This window comes from Cataglyphis hispanica, chromosome 3 (assembly GCF_021464435.1).
Source record: "Cataglyphis hispanica isolate Lineage 1 chromosome 3, ULB_Chis1_1.0, whole genome shotgun sequence".
NCBI lineage: Eukaryota > Metazoa > Arthropoda > Insecta > Hymenoptera > Formicidae > Cataglyphis > Cataglyphis hispanica.
Window position 1 is genome coordinate 2,372,146 of NC_065956.1, and position 18,347 is coordinate 2,390,492.

General features: G+C 39.7%; 2 protein-coding genes across 5 annotated transcripts in view; one reads left to right on the forward strand and one right to left on the reverse strand.

The window, feature by feature from the left end:
- LOC126859341 (autophagy-related protein 16-1) overlaps positions 1-18,347 on the reverse strand; it is a 382,369-nt gene that overhangs the window by 202,563 nt on the left and 161,459 nt on the right. The window lies entirely within an intron of this gene.
- Positions 1-18,347, forward strand: part of LOC126859335 (uncharacterized) — a 164,164-nt gene that overhangs the window by 142,088 nt on the left and 3,729 nt on the right. For both annotated transcript variants that reach the window (XM_050610471.1, XM_050610472.1), the window contains 2 exons: positions 11,358-11,694; positions 13,382-14,047. In XM_050610471.1, coding sequence (XP_050466428.1) covers positions 11,358-11,694; positions 13,382-14,047 — 1,003 coding nt within the window. The remainder of the gene's footprint in view (positions 1-11,357; positions 11,695-13,381; positions 14,048-18,347) is intronic.

The following is an 18,347-nucleotide window of genomic DNA, read 5'->3' on the forward strand; positions in this document are numbered from 1 at the left end:
ATTCCAGTAAATAGCAAGAAAGAAGATTTCCTGTGATGTTTAAGCGCGCATTAACCTGTCCTTCTCTTTAAGAATACATCAGAGAAGAGCTTTACGGAGACGTAAACGGTAATGAATATTTTCGCGACATGTAATGACGTGGGTGTCTAGAAAAATAAAAGCATATATACAATTATTAAACATGAATATTATTAATAATTAATTACTCCTATAGAAAAGAATTTATGAAAAATTTTAATACACTTCACGAGTGAAAAACACGTTTAACATTTCATCAAAATTATTACGGTTAATTGCTCTGTCTATGGATTTGTGTGCATCCTTTTATATAATACCTTTTACAAGCTCAATTATAATAGACACGCGCATGGTAATCTTTAATAGCCATGATATTTTTACGAGCGTCAGGAAGAGAATGTCATAAAAGAGATTTTCTTCAAACTGTGATTTACGAGCGTGAGAAATCAATGCCCATGAAATAGTCACTCTGCGTCAGCGTTATCTCCGACGAGATGCGCCTTGAACGTAGAGTAGGTAGATAGGTGTACTCAATGTAGAACCGGCAGCATTTGCACAATCGCCCATACTCATCTCGGCGGGTTGAAACCCCCGCTGGGGAGATATCGCGCCACCCCCGTCACAGATCCCGCAGTTTCTACAGCAGCTTGATGACAGTGACAGCCTTCCAGACAGCAGCCGTTGCGATCGCGCACAGACCACCACACACGATAATACCTCTCGCCAACAACCGGTAGCTCCAGGACGACTATCATTTAAACTCGGCGATTGGGAATCTGAGTAAATCAGTAAATCATTCGTGCCGCATGGTCGTCTCCTTCATCCATCTTCGCCTTCTCGCGCCACCGCGTGCGCGCGTTTATATAACTCTCGCGACGTTTTATTTGCTAAATCGAATGGCGGCGGAATTGCATCACGTAGCCTCGATAAAAGTCATCCAGTTAATTACCACGATATTCCCTCTTTTCTCTTATCTCCCTCCTCCCGGTGAAAAAGAAGATAATGCGCCGCAAGAGGCAGAAAAGGAGCGGAGTACGTCAAAAAAACGAACGCTTTCAAAGTTAAAAGCTAAGATTTAACAAGCCGGTTTGTTTCAATCACGATCCGAGGACGGCGCACATTTGAAGAGGACACATTACTTTCGCGATCGGCGGCACGAATCTTTCTTTCAATTCTTTGTTATTCCGCGCGATCTTACCTTATGTCATATTCCGTGATGGTTCGCGGTCTGTAAAGGAATGTCGTTACTATCGAGAGATAGGGACACGCATAAGTAATACGGAGAAGACCGAGCATTAAATTATATCTCACTGATAACTGAGTGTATGCGCGCGCGCGCGTGTATGTGTTTAGCAATACTAGCGATTGCGCTTCTACCGATCGTACAACTCTCGCATGCTCGCGCATTGCGACTTAGGGAGGATTATGACCGAGATAGCAATAAGGATGATACGATTTTATATTCCACTTCTACATACGCATCTTTGAATCTGTCTTTCATGATGTCAAAACAGCAAAAAGTCTCGTTTGTTCTCTCTCGCTCATTTCATTAATCTCATTCGCTGGTTGGTGTTTTTTGTTACTCGTTTTTCATTAATAAAGTAATTTAAAATAAAAATATTATATGCATTATTAAAAGGAAATATAATATACACATATACAAGATTTCTTCAATCTCATATTAATATAAATACTTTTAATGAAACAAGTTGTGCAATCGCATCGGTTCTCTACAATTGACGTGCGTATTAATGGCGGCATTGCTATCGACTGTCGTTAACAAGGACTGTTACAAGAGCCCACGATAGAAAGGAATTCCGCGATAAGTATGAGATATCTTTGGCATTGCTCAGCACTTCTCGTTCCGCACCACCGCTTTATCTCTCTTTCGCGCATAGTCGTGTCGGCAACGATGGTGGCATTAACCTCCTTTCCTCCGACCCTCCTCCCATTCAATTCCTCCGTGTCTGCAGGTCGGTTGTGCAATTTGCATATGCAAATGGCGTGATATAAGTAATTAATTCGCAATCAGAATGGCATTATCGTTTCGTTATATATCGCGCAAACAGACCGCGATTCATTAGTCGTAGCGTATATTTATTAATTGGAATCGCCGACATATAGAAGATTAAGGATTCAATCCTCGTTATCGATTATCGCATTGCGTCTTTCTTTGATACTTTCTTTGATATTAAAGCTCGACTAGCCATTACGACCGATTGCTCTTCTTGTCTCTCGATGCAAAACGTGAAGACGCAGTGGCTACAACTCGCCGAGAATGTACGCAATAAATTAACAAACTGTCGTGTTTTTTGCTTTTAACGTGATGGATCGGAGTACGACTTACAATAGATACGAATCCGGGATTCGAACTCCATGACATCTTTGGTGAAAGGAAAAAGCTCATGGATCACATGGACCATCAAACTTTCAAACTTTCGGCAAAATATATTCAGTTTAATCGTCATACAGCAGAAAAGCAACTGCCAACACTACGAAACTCGCGAGATAGCACCTGTTACATCCCCTGCCTTTGTCGATAGACCGCGGTACCAGCTGGGCCACCCGACACCCTTACATTAACTTTATCATTATTATATCGAGCATCATACACACACACACACACACACACATTCGCGCGCATGCACGAATCACCGTCGTGTACAAGTTCCTGAACGCGCATGTATGAGTATATATCGTTGTGGAAACATCTATCCGGCGAACGCATCTTCCGACGCCCACCTTCCGTTTCCCAATCTGCGATAGAACAAGTTTCTCCATCCTCCACTCGGTAAGCCGGTCGTCCTATTCTTGGGAGTATCGAGATTTCTCCGAAACTCGTACCGAAGATACAACGACGCTCTGCCATTATCGGGATTACGCCGGTCTGAAATTTCGTTTCCGCTCGTCAGAGACTAACTGTGTCAACCTGAGACAATACGCGATTCGATCGTGTTTGCGTTTCCTAGCAAACAAGTTTACTTCAAGAAAGCAGCGATGGAGCGTCAGAGTCTCAGTCAATAGAAAACAGGGAATTGTTTGATATTTATCAGATTTTATTTTATTACGATTTTCATGAGGCGGCTTTAATTCGGACTTAGCTTAGAGCTCTCCTAAAAGTAATCGTCATATTACAAAAAAGAGATAAAAGCAAAATATAAAGTATAACTCGAACATAACGTAATACGAATCCAATATACATCATGATTAAATACTATTATTCTCTTCGCGCTGCGCATCGCAAGAATCGTCCGTAGAAGAGAGGGATGCTGTTTCTACAACAATCAAATTACTTAATCATGCTACGAATAACACTTTCGAATACCATTGTAACTTCCATCATTTCATCGCAATAATAACCTTCTGGTATCAACAGCAGATATCGCGTCGCTTCGCATCAAGTTGAGAGAAATGAAATTTCTCGTAATAAAGTAACTTTTTAATATCGTACACAATGATATTTTCTGACATAGTTAAGATATGTTCCACAGAGGGGAAAAATGCATCTCTGTGGAATATACTTGTTTTACAACGGAAGTAGGAAAAACAAAAATTACCGCGCGTGCCTTGGTACTGTGTTTGTTGCGTCGACACAACCAGCGGCTCGTTTAATTTCGTGTATTTGCTCCCTCGTCAACAGTGCCCTAACCGGAACAGTGTGTATCCCATGAAAGCCGCGCGATCGCGACGGTTTGAGAAAGCGCGCGGCGACGTACTCGTAAACGATGTCTCGTTTTGCTTCAGTGGATAACCCGTCGACGAGCGAGTTCCGATTTATCTTCTCTCTCTTCTTTCAACCTATCGCGATACTATCGGGGAACAGGAGAGAAGCACAGGAAAGAAGTGAAGAAGAGAAAAGGGAGATGGAAAGACTAGATAGGGAAAGAAACGAAAAGGGTTGCGAGGATCGGGAAAAGTGAGAAAGAGGAAGGCAAACGACGACAGAGTGAATCGTGAGAGAGGGAATGTGCGGTATCGGACGAGAACATCGGAGAGTAAACGAACGACTACTCGTGGTGGTGCACTTTGTCGAAGAAGGGCTGGCGAGAGGCACGGCTAACGGTGTGGGTTATGTATTGGCACATGTACGTAATTGTGGCCATTTGTCGAGAAAGCGAGAGGAAGGCCGGGGTGGCAGATGGAGAGAGAGAGAGAGATGGTGAGGGATGAGGGCGAGAGGACAGAGAGAGAGAGAGAGAGAGAGAGAGAGAGAGAGAAGAGAATTTCGTGGAGAGGGCGTCTCGCAGTCGCGGCTGAACGCGCAATGCATCACGGGATTGCGTAGACGACGTATATCTCCAAGTAATAGCGCGGAGGTGCAGGGTGGTGGACCGAAGCTTGCCGGCAGCTACCTAAACGCTCGCCGAAATCCCTCACCCTCTCAGAGTGGCTCTCTATCTATATCCTTTCCCATCATTCTGTGACGCCGCATTAAGGCCCTTATCTTTCATTGGACGGACATTAGCACATGCGTCACTGTAATTTTAATCATGAGGGATGAATAAATTTGTTTAACCAATTCCTCGTCACGCAATGAATAAAATAAAATATGATAAATACGTTAAAATCGTATGAAATATGGATTTCTCTGCGTTAAAATCGTATAGAATTACGTGTGGTCATTAGCATTTGGCATTATGAAAATCGCATTTGCTTGCAATTTACATTGCAATCAAGGTATTACGAATTTCTCTACGCGGATAACTGTTATTATTAATAGGATAATATGACTATTAATTACTCATTTAATAAACTTCAATCATAATATAAAGATAGCAAAATAATTGAATATAAAAACTTGTTTGATATAAAAATATCATTCTTCAGTTTTTCTTCATACGTATTCTTAAAAATAATACAAGGCAATCTCTGCGTAAATTACGTTCTTCCAATAACAATCTTCGTATGTTATCTTCATACATTATGTTATTATTTCATTAAAGAACCTGTGAAAGTTGCCATCCTAAAAATACTTTCCGTCAGATTTTTCTTTCAATCGCGCACACAATTTGCGTTGTACAACATTACCGCATACGCGAGTATCTTGTTGATATATGTTTATGAATAATATGCAGAATTTTCCACTCCAATGTTCCGTATATATACAATATAAAGCTGATTAGTTCATTCCAGAGAGCACGAGGCTAAATAATGTTACCAGATATGCGGGCGCGGTGGCGTGCATGAAATTCGCCGCGCTGGTTTTTACGCAACGATCATTAATATCGTCGCTTATCCGGGTCTAGTGGGATTACCCAGCGTTGCGGGTCAACGGGCTAGGGCAGAGTGAGCAATCACAAAAAAGTAATGCAAATTAGCTTTGCTCTTTTACTGGCCGTTTATACCTCCGTATATGGACGTACTTGAGATACGTCCGTACACGACACGCCCAACGCATTACACATTTTGTTATCGGATATTGCAAATATTCCCCCTATAGTTTTTTTATAACTTCCTTATTTAGTTATTATCGTCGATTTGCGATCAATGGCTCGATTTAGGTTGTTAAAACTGAACGTTCATCGCTATATAGGATGGCGTATCAATCCTTTTTATTCTTTCAATTCACAAACTCCTCTGCTTCTTTTCACAATTTCCACATCAATTGTTAGCATTAAATACATATTAATAACTAATCATAAAACTGAAATTTTCTTAAATTCTCGATAAATTTCAATGTCCAGAAAAAGTTTAATGTTGCATGTCATTATATATCTTGTTGAAAATTTTATTCGGTAAAAACGATATATTCCATTCTATCGATTTTCATTAAACAAGAAGCTATGCCAAAATTGAATAAAAAAAAAACGATAGAGATAATACCTAAATCTGGCGAGTCGGCATTAACAATGTAATAAAAATACTTTCGCGTAATTCTTTGTCAGTCAACATTTATTGAGTGAGGAAAAAACCAACACTCGTATAAATAAACAAAAAAATTTGAATGCGCAAAAATTGTTTTTACGATTGATATTTTTCAATACAGATATGTATGTGTGTATATATATATATATATATATCTATTGCAGGGGCTTTCTTTTCGGAGTAACTTCGATGAAAGCCCCTCTTATAGCAAGCGGAAAGAATAATTTTAGATTCATCGAGATGCAGCAAGGCGACTTACTTGTAATTCTTTTCCACTGTCACCAACGGCGCCGCGCTCTCGCTCACTTCATCTTCATCCCCCTCGGTCTGGTTTGATCCGGCCCGTCTTTTTTGTCTCGCCATTTGTACAGAATAGTAAGGCGTAGAAATGTGGAAAGAGAATTACGATATATAGCGACAATACGGAGGCAGGGGAGGAGATCGAGGACGGAAAAAGGGGAGCAAGTCGAAGAGAGGCGAGACGGACGGAATGTCGTCTCGTCGCAGTTAACTTCGCATTTAACATCTGCCTGGAAGGTTAAAGTTTCCCTCGATGTTTATTCTAAGTCGTACGAGACGCGAGTGCCGAGTAACTTTTGTCCCGAATCAAGAAGAGAAAATCAGAAAGGGCTTTATCGTTGCGCAATAGACTTTCAACTTACTCTCGTATCTTTTCCTCTCGTGTCTCGTGCCACATCGGGAGACTTGGAGTCGGCTCGTGTTGCTTTATCATAGGTAACAGGAATTCTAGTCGTGAGATAGAAGAAGGCATGCTCAATATGCATCGTATTTCAGGTTCACCGTAATACTCTTGGATTTTTATATCTCTTTGGAGATAGCTTACTTTTTATGAGAAAAAGGTCGCATAACAGATTGCTTTTGATTTACAACGTATTGAAAACAAAAGTTTTTCGCAAATTAAATTAAAAATGAATAATATTCTTCATTTAATTTCAATTAAATATTTTAATTTTGGATTTATTGTAAAAGAGCACGTTAATGATTTATTATTACAATAGTAATTTAATATTAAATATTAAATATATCGTAAAAAAGAATTCAATCAATTCTTACTAACAAATCAATTTAATTAGAGAAACGATAGACGTGGAAGAAAATACGAAAGCGAAACACATGCCTTTCATTTATTAATTTACCATAGAAGATACTCGAATCGTCTGTCCAAAATAAACTTTGAGAGGTCGGGTCTTTGTGTATCTCCTTTACTGTATCTCTTCGCGTTTCTCCCTAAGTAGAGGACTCTTAACGATAATGCCACCTAAAAAGTTAGCTTGACGATATACGACAAACAAAATATTTTACACGAGAAGAGATCTTTTAGCTGACCTCAAGAGTTATCCGTAAAGTATTCGTTATAAAGTTACAGAATTGATACTGGAATTAACAATAAGCATTATAATAAATATGTAAATAAATATTCTTGCTTTTTGTTTTCCTAATTTGCAAAGAAAAAAGATAAATAAAATTTATAATTATATAAATTTTTTTATTTTTTCTGTACATGCATGGTACGTTATTCATCGTGCAAACAATGTAATAAATCTCGTTATACTATAAATTAACGTACCATGATCGTTACAATGTCAAGCTGTCAGCCCGGTAGACAAAAACATTTTACAGCGCAACATTTTCATTGTATAAAGTGATATAAAAATTTCATAGAAATTTAAAGCACTTTATCACCATTATTTTTGTACCAAAACGATTCAATGGATAATCATCACTCTTTTTTGTCAGTCATATATAGTTATTTTCCTCGTATAATTAATAATTCGTGATAAACTGTATGAATTATGCCTGAAAAACTGTGAGGTACATTGCGGCTTTTAGTTTTGCAAGAGTGATTGACGTACTCCATCATCGTTAGCGACACCGCGGCTTTGTTGCAACTTACAGCAACTCGTTAGCTACAATTTCAATGTGTTTTTATAATGTTCGATATATTTTCAACTCAGTAGCGTCACTGCAGCTCTTACGGCACTTGTGGTAACGCCGTTTCAAACAAATCCATTTTAATAATTCTTGCACGTTCAGCGATAATGAGATGCCGTATCCAATGCAACGCAATTCGATATCTTCATCAACGAAGCATGAATGACAAATCTTTCGGAGAGCACACATGATGAATGCGCGCGGCGCAATCAGTGAATAGGCTAAAAATAATTTTTCGAATAAAAGCGATTGTCCGCATTTGCGTGTAAAATGAATAATAAACGACGAGTAATAAACGATTGCGCCGGCGAAAGGATGAGCGATGGCGGGGGTGAAGGGGGGAGGGGGAGAAGGGAGAGGGGAGGCAGCATACAGAATCGGACAATTATTGTATTTGAATCATGAACAATTGGACCAAAACTTGTTGATTTAACGAGCAAATATTCATTCACATATACATATATTTGATGCACCAGCGCCATGAAACAAAGCTGTGGGGACGCGTTTTTCGTGACCCATCCATTTCGCGTCGTCGGTTTTACTGCGGACCATTGTCGCGGCACCGCGGCTCTGTTCGCATCGCCAGCCCCCTCTTCCCATCGATGGCTATCGATTCGCGAAATGGCAATGGTAGAGAAACGGATATATGTAAGGACGAGAGGCACATTGATAATCGCGGGAACTACAGGCGGCCGCTACGATAATTCGATTATATTTCTCGATCGAAGTCCCGGGGTTTATCGCGCCCGACCATAAGATCGCGGTGATTTTTCGACTTCGCCTCCGCACGACGGAGCGCCCGGAATATTGAAATCATAACGTGGCACTCATGAATATTATTCAGGTCTTAAGGCAATATAATCCAAAATCGATGGAGCGACGTGGAATAAATTTGGCGGCCTTCCCCGTTAGGGCCCCGCGGGAGCGGCTTCCACCCCATCGCCAATCCGGATACCAGTCGGAAGACAACTTCGATTCGATGATGATGCCGGTTGAGCATCTGAGAATGCCACGGCGGAAAGTTTTGTCTGTGATTTTCGTTCTTTACTTAGTCTTTCCAATTTTTTTCCTTTCGGAAGGGAGAAAAGACGGTAATGATTTCAATGTCTCGGCCAAACCGAAAAATATTCTGGATTATCTGGGAAATGTTCGATGCGGGGAATACGTAATCCCTGATTATAGAACGGCCAGAGGTGAAGACGTGATCTCGAGATACAAAAGAACCGGCGCCGTAATTTTCCTGGATTCTTGTCTCGAAGTATGTTGCGTATGTTGAACACGCGTTTACGCGCGCTACATCAAGCGGATGCGAATGTAGGAAGTTGCGGTTGCGACAAGAATGCGGCCGCATGTTCTAATGGACAGCGTGTTCTACGCTTTTACCCCTGATATCTTCTCGTTTCCCTAGACCGATTTACAAAATTGTAGACCCGAGAAAACGAGAAATGATTATCACAAGTAATCATGGTAATCGAAAATTCTCGATTATTCAAAAAAAGTAATCATTTACTTCGAGAAAATTAGATTACGAGAGATTGGATTTACTGCAGCAATTGTATATTTTTCTAAAATTAAATTTTTGTAAACATTACATATATGTATGCTATGTTTATATTAGTCATAAAGCAGTTGTCAACACAAGATCTGTTTTAATAAAGTCGTAAAGCAAATTATTCGATACGAAATATACCAAAATATACAATAGTTATACCGAACATAATCATATACAGGAATATCATGCAATGAATGTAGAGAGATTCAATAAAAAATATAGCAAAATATGCTGCTGACTGTCCTACATACCGTATGAATAAAATACTATCATTTCCCATCGATATATGTATAAAGTTGCAATATAAATATTTACAGAACAATTCTATAGTGACCAGTGTAAATACGCAATGCAGGCTCGAGATAAATATTTTTGTAACCACAAATAATTCTGCCGTTTCATATTTCAAATCTTCCATCATTTCCGGCACTTTTATCGATTTCCGAAACTGATAAAAAATCTATATTGACCGTCGGAAGTTATTCACGGTTAGAAAAGTATTTTTCTTTCATTGGGGCGAGATGAAATATTATTGCTATTCGTATTATGCGTCTGAAAAAAATATTTTTGTAATCGTGAATAATTTTTCCGATAGTCAATATGGATTTTTCTCAGATTTAGATTTTTCTTGTAGATTTTTATGTTTCGAAAATCAATTTATTGTTGTTATCTTAGCTCAGATATATTATCGGATCATTCATTAATCATATAACTTAATTAAATTAAAGAAATTTCAATAAATAAAAAAATTTAATTCTAATAAATAGGAAATTTTAATTTTAATAAATAGAAAATTCGAGTGTCAATTGCTCATTAATATCATCGTGTTCATATAGCGCTTAAAACGTTAATGCGTCGCCTCATCATTTCATTTTATCTGTAATGATAAGATGAATAGATGTTGAATTTGTCGAAAGTTGCTACACAAATTAATCAATTACTTTCACGGTTAAAATTTTAAAAATATTGGCATATCATTATGTATCTTTCTTTCGATTTATGCCAAATGCGCATTATCTATGCAATGCACGTGGTAATCGCGAAAGAGAGAAATGAGAATGGACCGAGCGTACGACACTCTCTTCTCCCATCTTCTCTTCTCAACCTAAAAGAAGCTTTAGTAAATTAGCATCTTCTTAATTGTTCCTTGCTTAGTTCCGTTTAGTATCATTAACCACGCATTATTACGGCGCAGTAAAGCGTGGCGGAAAGCAATTATTCCAGCGGACAGACTTTGCGCTGTCGCATCTCCGCTGCCACTCTGAAAACGAAACCCGGATGCGCGCTCGGATTTGCTCATGCGTGGGTGTTTTCTTTGCAACTTGCCGTCCGAGATTATCACGGGTATGATGATTACACGGAGACAGTACGTGTGACCTCTCGTATGTTTTTACATACTGAGACGAGAGTAATGTTGTGCGTGACAAATAAAACGGATTGCATTTCTCTCTTTCATTCTTCACATCTGAATATATATATATATATACATATATATATATATATATATATATATATATATATATATACACATGTATAAAAGACTGATATTATATTTGTTGAAATAGTTTATATTTGAAAATGTTTTCAACTATTTTTAAAAGATAGTATTTATTTTTACATTTTATCAATAAATGTAATATGATAAAAATATACAAAATGATTAGTGCGAGATGAAATATTATTGCTATTTGCGTTATACTATTATCTGAGGGAAATATTTTTGTAATCGTGAATAATTTTTCCGGTGGTCAATTTAGATTTTTTATCAGTTTTGGAAATTGAAAGAAGTTTCAGAAATGATAAAAGATATGAATCATAACGATAAAATTATAACAGTTATATAACAGTTTGTCGTGATAATTTATCGACCATCTTATCTTCTGTGTAAATATATGAGAAGCTAATAATAACTCGTTATTAGCTTTACAGCAAATCAAATTTATGAGAATTTTCTTCTGATCAATTTCAGATCTGCTAATTACATCAACGCCACCAAGCAATGCGAATTATCGGATATGGACAGATTGACGATTGCTGGTTCAAATGCCTTCCAGGCAGCAAAGGGAGTGGATTATTTGGAAAACCATTGCGTGGAAGAGCCAGTGAAACTTTGCGAATTTAAGAAGCTGACCGGCCGAATACTGAAGACCGTGGACTCTGTTTATCAAGACGTCGGCACGTCCGATGAATGCCGGGAATTGTGCCTCAATTCGCCATTCCGTTGCCATTCTTACGATTATGGTGATACTGGTGACATGGTCTGCCGTCTTAGCCATCACACTCGTGCCACTCTTTCCGATATTCAGGTAAGAAAAATTTCATACTTTGCGAGTTTTATAAAAATATTTTTAAAAATTCTGTGATAAATATATTATGACAAACGAACAATTATAATATGAAAAAAAAAAAAAAAACTGTGACGACTTAATAATGAAGTTCTTGCGAGAGAAATAGGCCATCCATGTTTCGAATTTATTTGCTCGTGAGCGTTTTATGTGATTTAATTTATCGGGAGTGTTTAAAATAGAATTCCACGAGCAGCTCCGCGACCGTTGCGTCGTTTCGCTCATCGCATCGCAGTGCGGATACTTGAAAGGGCCAGTGGGGATTTTCTATAAATGCGATTACGTCGCACACATGCAAACCAGGTTGAACAATGCACCGAGGGGGGCATTCGCGGAAAATCGAGTTTCCATCGCAGACGCTTTCCCTATCGAATTCTCGAATAACACTCGAGTTCGTTCGAATCGTGTTCAGTATTCTGAGAGAAAATCAAAAGAAGGATTTAGCGACCGCCAATTCATCGGAAATTCGATTATCCACGCTTTATACAGGAACAAGTCGTAATACAAGCACTAATCAATCCTACATACGAGTAATTGTTGTAATGAGGTATTTAAATAGCATCGAATAAATTGAAATATCGCATCGACATCGCGGTATGAATAGTTTATTGGCCATATGGGGTTTCATAATCGATTATTCGTTCGGAGAGAAGCAAATAATATGTATAATGGCAGGATGATCGGGATGCACATAGGAACCGTAACCTGTTTCCATGGGTGGATGTGCAAGCATCACGACCGGCGGTGCATCTCCACAAATGTACAAATTAGTAACTGCAGAGATAGTACGAACTGTCAAGAGTATTTATCAGCGCAATATTCGATTAATTTGTTTCATCGAAGAGGGCCATCGAGCTTCGAACGGAAAGCGATAAATAGCGTTATGTAAAGCGATTTCGAATAATTCTTTGTGAAGTGACATGCACGTGAATCAGAGCGGATTATCATTTTGCGCGATATAAATGAAAATGCACGTATATGTATATCCTTCTGCGATTGATAATTATTGGTTTTCGATATAACGGATAAATGGAAATGCGATGCTTTAGATGTTGAAAATAAAGAGTATGGTTAATTATTTGTACAAATAAATTATCATTTGGTCTCATATATTGCATCATAAATGTGGGGATCAACCCGATAAAATTTGACAAAATAACATAGTTTTTGTCAAATGGAGACGTATAAAATTAAAAAGACCATTGACAGTATTTTCTGTGTAAAATTATAGATACTATACGCTCTTATTTTATCTACATTTTTTTCTGTAAAATATTGTAACATATTAATTGCTATGCGGGCTATATCACTGAAGATCAATACAGTGCGTGGAATTTCGATGCACCCTTTTGGTTCGCTGTTCGATTTTCGTCATAAATTCTCTGGGAATTTTTGTGTAAGCCCGATGCAAGCTATCAAAATCTCCCAACCACGTAAAGCGAACAAAATAGAAGAGTGATCAATAATAAATCGTGGAGTAGCTTCGTGAAGTTTAATTGCGAAACATCTGCGTGTTTAGCGTACTTTGAAATTTATCACTATAATTCTTTTTAATTAATACAACAAATTGCATTAATGCGCGATTTACGTCAAACGATGCTCGGTGCAAGCAATAAGTAACGATCCAAAAAATGAACGATAATTTCAGGAACCGTATCTCGATGTACCGGAGGCGTCCACGTACGAACTTAGCTCCTGCTACAACGTGACCATCGATTGCCGCGCCGGCGATATGGTGACCAGAATTCAAACGAGCAAGCTCTTCTACGGCAAGGTATACGCAAAGGGTTCGCCCAACTCGTGCGTGCAGGACGTCAAGGGTGCGCTCGAGTTTGAGCTGCGCATGGCATACGACGATCTCGAGTGTAACATAAGGCAGCAGGGCCTCGGCCGGTACTTGAACGACGTGGTTATTCAACATCACGACACTATCGTCACCAGTTCTGATCTCGGACTGGCTGTGACCTGTCAGTACGACCTCACTAACAAGACCGTGTCTAATGAAGTCGATCTCGGCGTACACGGCGACATTACGCCCGCATTGTCGGAGGAGGTGATCGTCGACTCGCCGAATGTCGCCATGAAGATTACCGATCGCAGCGGAAACGAGGCTATCCCATCGGCCGAAGTCGGCGATCCTCTGGCGCTCAAATTCGAGATCCTCGATCCCAACAGCCCGTACGAGATCTTCGTTCGTGAGCTAGTCGCCATGGACGGTGTCGACTCGAGCGAAATCATCCTAATCGATTCCGACGGCTGCCCTACCGATCACGTTATCATGGGACCCCTTTACAAATCGGCCACCACTGGCAAGGTAAGTCTCAGCACATGACATAATTCTGAGATAAATATCATTTTAAAAAATCAAATTCAACAATTGATTAAATAGTCTCAAAAGAAACGATAACTACGCAATCAAAAGATAAATAATTGCCGAACGATGCAAACAGAGAAGATTTTACTTTCGTTAGATAAACATAGCGCTGCCAGCAATGAAAAACTATTTTCAACGAAGTAAATGTAGTCGGTACACTTGCGTTAAATGTCCCTCTTGGCACCGTTCTAACAAGAACGTCTTGGTACTCGATCATCTCGCGCGTCGCAGCTGTAAGCGGATGCGAAGTGCAATAAAGGAAGAACTATGAGAGCAAAAACTATCATTTTATAGAACCGCGGGCAGATATGATATCATACACACACACACACACACATATATATATATATATATACATACGCGTGGCTGCTTCGCATCCGTTATATATATATATATATATATATATATATATATATATATATATATATATATATTGATAAATACTGATATTAATTTGACGGTCGTACGACAGCTGAGAACGACAAGGTTTTGAGATGATCGAGATGATTGACGCCGATAATGTCGAGGCTTGTCAGCATCTTGGGAACGCACCACGTGCGTTTACTTCTCGAAATACGCGCGACTGGATGGAAAAAAAAAAGGCGAGAGATGGAAGCGAGCACGAGTCAACCGGGCGATCTGACTTCATGCTAATCAATCATTCGGACGGATTTTATGATGGAAAGCAATTTGCCCGGCCTGTAATAGGTCGCGTCGATGATGCGCCGCCGTCTTGGCGATGACGTGCCGTGACATGCCTGGCACACGGGCACATTGGTCTGGCAGCGATCATTACTTTCGCGTGTTCCATAATAGGGAGCGTAAGATTACTCTCGATGCTGAGTTCGAGTTTAAGAGCGAGATTCGTTCGATCATCATTCGTATCCTTCGATATTTCAATTATTTCATGGATATTGCAATAAATATAAGTAATATAACTTTTATGAGTACGTTTAAATAATTGAATACATTGTTATGGTGTAAATTCTCGCGAAATCCGCCTTATGTGAGATTAGAAAGAGAAAAGGAAGGAAAGGAAAAAGAAAAATATTCGCAGATGACGCGCGTATATACATGATTGAGAACAGACGTTCTTCCATTCAAATATATGAAGATGGATCATTAAATAATGGAACGTACCGGTACGCGTTCAAAACGACCGAGCTCGTAGAACTGTGATTATTACTTCCGCGTTTTCCGCATAAGGTAACACGGGAATTGACTTTGCGATCCCATTAGATCGTACGAAAAAATAGTTTAATCCTCTCTCCTTTCTTCGCGACGCGTGAAGTATCGTGGGTGAGCTAGAGCGAAAACGCATTAGAGCGGAAGTACAATAATTCTTAGGCGGTTAATAGGTAGGCGATTGCCACGTATATGACCTCGATAGACCAATTACACACATACCGCTCGTACATTTTGCACCATGACTTGCATGATGTAATGTCAGGTGTGCGCGCGCGCGCCAAAGTGAGAAATACGATTCCGCGATGCGCCGGAGCGCATTAATAAACCTGCAAAAATGTTTCCCGATAATTCGAATATTCGTTCTTACATTCTGTCCGGTTTTTCCAATTACATTTTCTTTTTCATCGGGAGACAAGTAACGCGGAAATGCGGACGAATGTTTTTCTTTAGCTACATTGTGTTCGAAGCGCGCGCAATATTCGACCAGCTGTACCGTCCGCACGGATGATGCTTCGTGCGTCGACGAGTAAAACAAACGGATCGTTACGATAGTGGCAGGTAGGAACGAGCGTTGGAGCGAAGGTGGAGCAATAAGAGGCACACGGTCTCGTTAACTCATCGTTCCACATCATTTGCTCGCGCGAACACGCTCTGCGCTATACGGAGCAATATCGCTTTATTAGAAAGTAATAACAGTCGTGGTTAGAAACAAAGAGTAAATTTATATACTAGGATATATGTACGTAAGACGCCAAGCATCAAGATATATCACCGTGCCTGTTCCTCTATCAAGCGTCGTGCGGCGCTCTTTTCCGGTTTCGAACGTGCACACCATGTTACTTGATCTCATTTCCTGATCGCGGCTGATCACGAGAGCTAACTCCGTTTCCTGTCGACCGTCAGATACGAAACTAGAGATCTCGACGCTACTAACTCTCTTGCTGCATTTTGTCGAGCGGACAAGAATGTGAGAAAAGTCTCCCGTTATATATTCAATTTTAATCTCCCTCTCTCTTTCTCTTTCGTTTAATCAAATAGGAAAAGGAGTGGGCGTATCGGTAAATTTTAATCTGCAAAAGCGTAATGTAATTTGAAGAAATTGCATCAACATGTAATCCCGCCGTATATTATCTGTACTTCTATTTACCTATCGACCAGCATGAATGATAAAATGCCTGAGACAACTTTGATATACGCCGCGTTATCAGTTATCAATAATCTCCGTCTTTTGCGATAGTATGTCGTCATTATAGATTTGGTAATAAATGCTCGCAACATTGATTCTTGGTAAACGAGGGGCATCGTTTGACCCGAGATATATCGATAGCAGAAGAAGTTACTTGTTGACTCTTTGTCTTTCTTAATATCTGGGAAGCTGAAAGGCTTTCCTCTTTCGTAGTCGCGGGCACGAGCTATAATAATAAATGACTCTAATAATTAATTATTACCAAGAACACACTACGTAGTATTTATGTTAGTTTGAAAAAAATTTATGATGCATCGATTACTATTACAATAATAAATTACCTAAGAATTAATATCGTGATTAATGCACAATTCTTCGTACACATAAATTAATTAATGCATTGAAAGCTATCAAATTGGAAAGTTAAATATGGAATGATGTTAAATTTTAATGAGAATGTATAAAATCTAATGTCTCGATTTTATTAGATAAATTTTGCAAATGTAAGAAATCAAAAACTTTTATCCAATTTATTTGTTAGAAAACATTCTTATCTCCATATATAAATTCTATCATGTAATGTATTATTTGTGAATCCATCTGTTTAATGATCAAAGATATAAAATCATAAGCTCTTTCTGTGAATTTCTATTCTACTAGTAAAAAAAAAAAAAATCCTCACACATATATAGTTTCCTATATATATATATATATATATATATATATATATATATATATATATATATATATACAGAATCTAATTGTTCATGCCGTTAATATAATTTCCTATATAGATGAAAAATAATTGTCTGTGCATAAATGTGAAAAATCCTGCAATAAACGCGTCGCGAAGAACAATATCGGCACATCGCCGCTGGATTTTATTAATCCTAGATCGAAAACGCGCGGAAAGAGAAATGATCGGTGTCAGAGGAAGCGCGCGAAGCGGCATCTCCGTGGGGTGCTGCAGCATTGCGTCCCGGCTCTAACCAGTATTTGCCAAAAGTTCGGTTTTCCGGTATGTCCGTCACGTAACCAGGCCGCGCTACGAGGCTCTCTTTCATTTCACAACCGGTTTGAGTGAAATTGGAAACATTTCTCAACCGCCACACGCCACACATCTGTGTACGTAAGCTCGTACGGAAACGCATACCTACGTGTGTTAGGACTAACCGGAAGAATAAGGAAGATGAAGAAAGGAGGAGGATGGCGGGGTGGGGTGGGGGAGGGGAGAGAGGAAGAGCCCGCGGCCGACTTATAAAGCAGACAGGAGGATCAGGTTGAGCCGCGCCGTAAAAGCGCGGGCGCGATCCTTACGATCTGACTGATCTGCCGCGGCGGTACATTTATGACGGCCCCTCTCCCCCTGCCTCACCCCCTCCAGTCGTCCTTTCCCATCGTCGTTCCCGCTGAAGGAGACTTATCGTCGGCGCGTACCAGATGCCGCGGATACAACCCATGTTTCTTTTCGCGGCGTCTAGCCACGTATTTTCTATCTTTTTCTCCCTCGCGGATTCGCGTCCCCGGGCTTTTCTATTCCCCTCTATCTTCCCCTTCGATCCGCTTTTACGCTCTTCTTCTCCCCGCTTCGGATGCAGCCGCTCGCTCTCGCTTTTCCCCCGCGGAGAGGAATGGACCTTCCGCTACTCTTTCTGCGCGGGATGACGTTGGGTTAATAAAGTTCCGCTCGTTCCACTAGACGCGCAGCGCGGGCAAAGAAACGGCTAAATGAAGCTGTACGTGGAACGAAGCATATTTTAATGTCTTACTTCCCGCCGATAATATACGTGCTCGGTGTGTAAATACGATGAACTTGGTAATGCGCCGCAGAAACCAGTTTTCGACGTGTACATGAGGAGCGTGGCG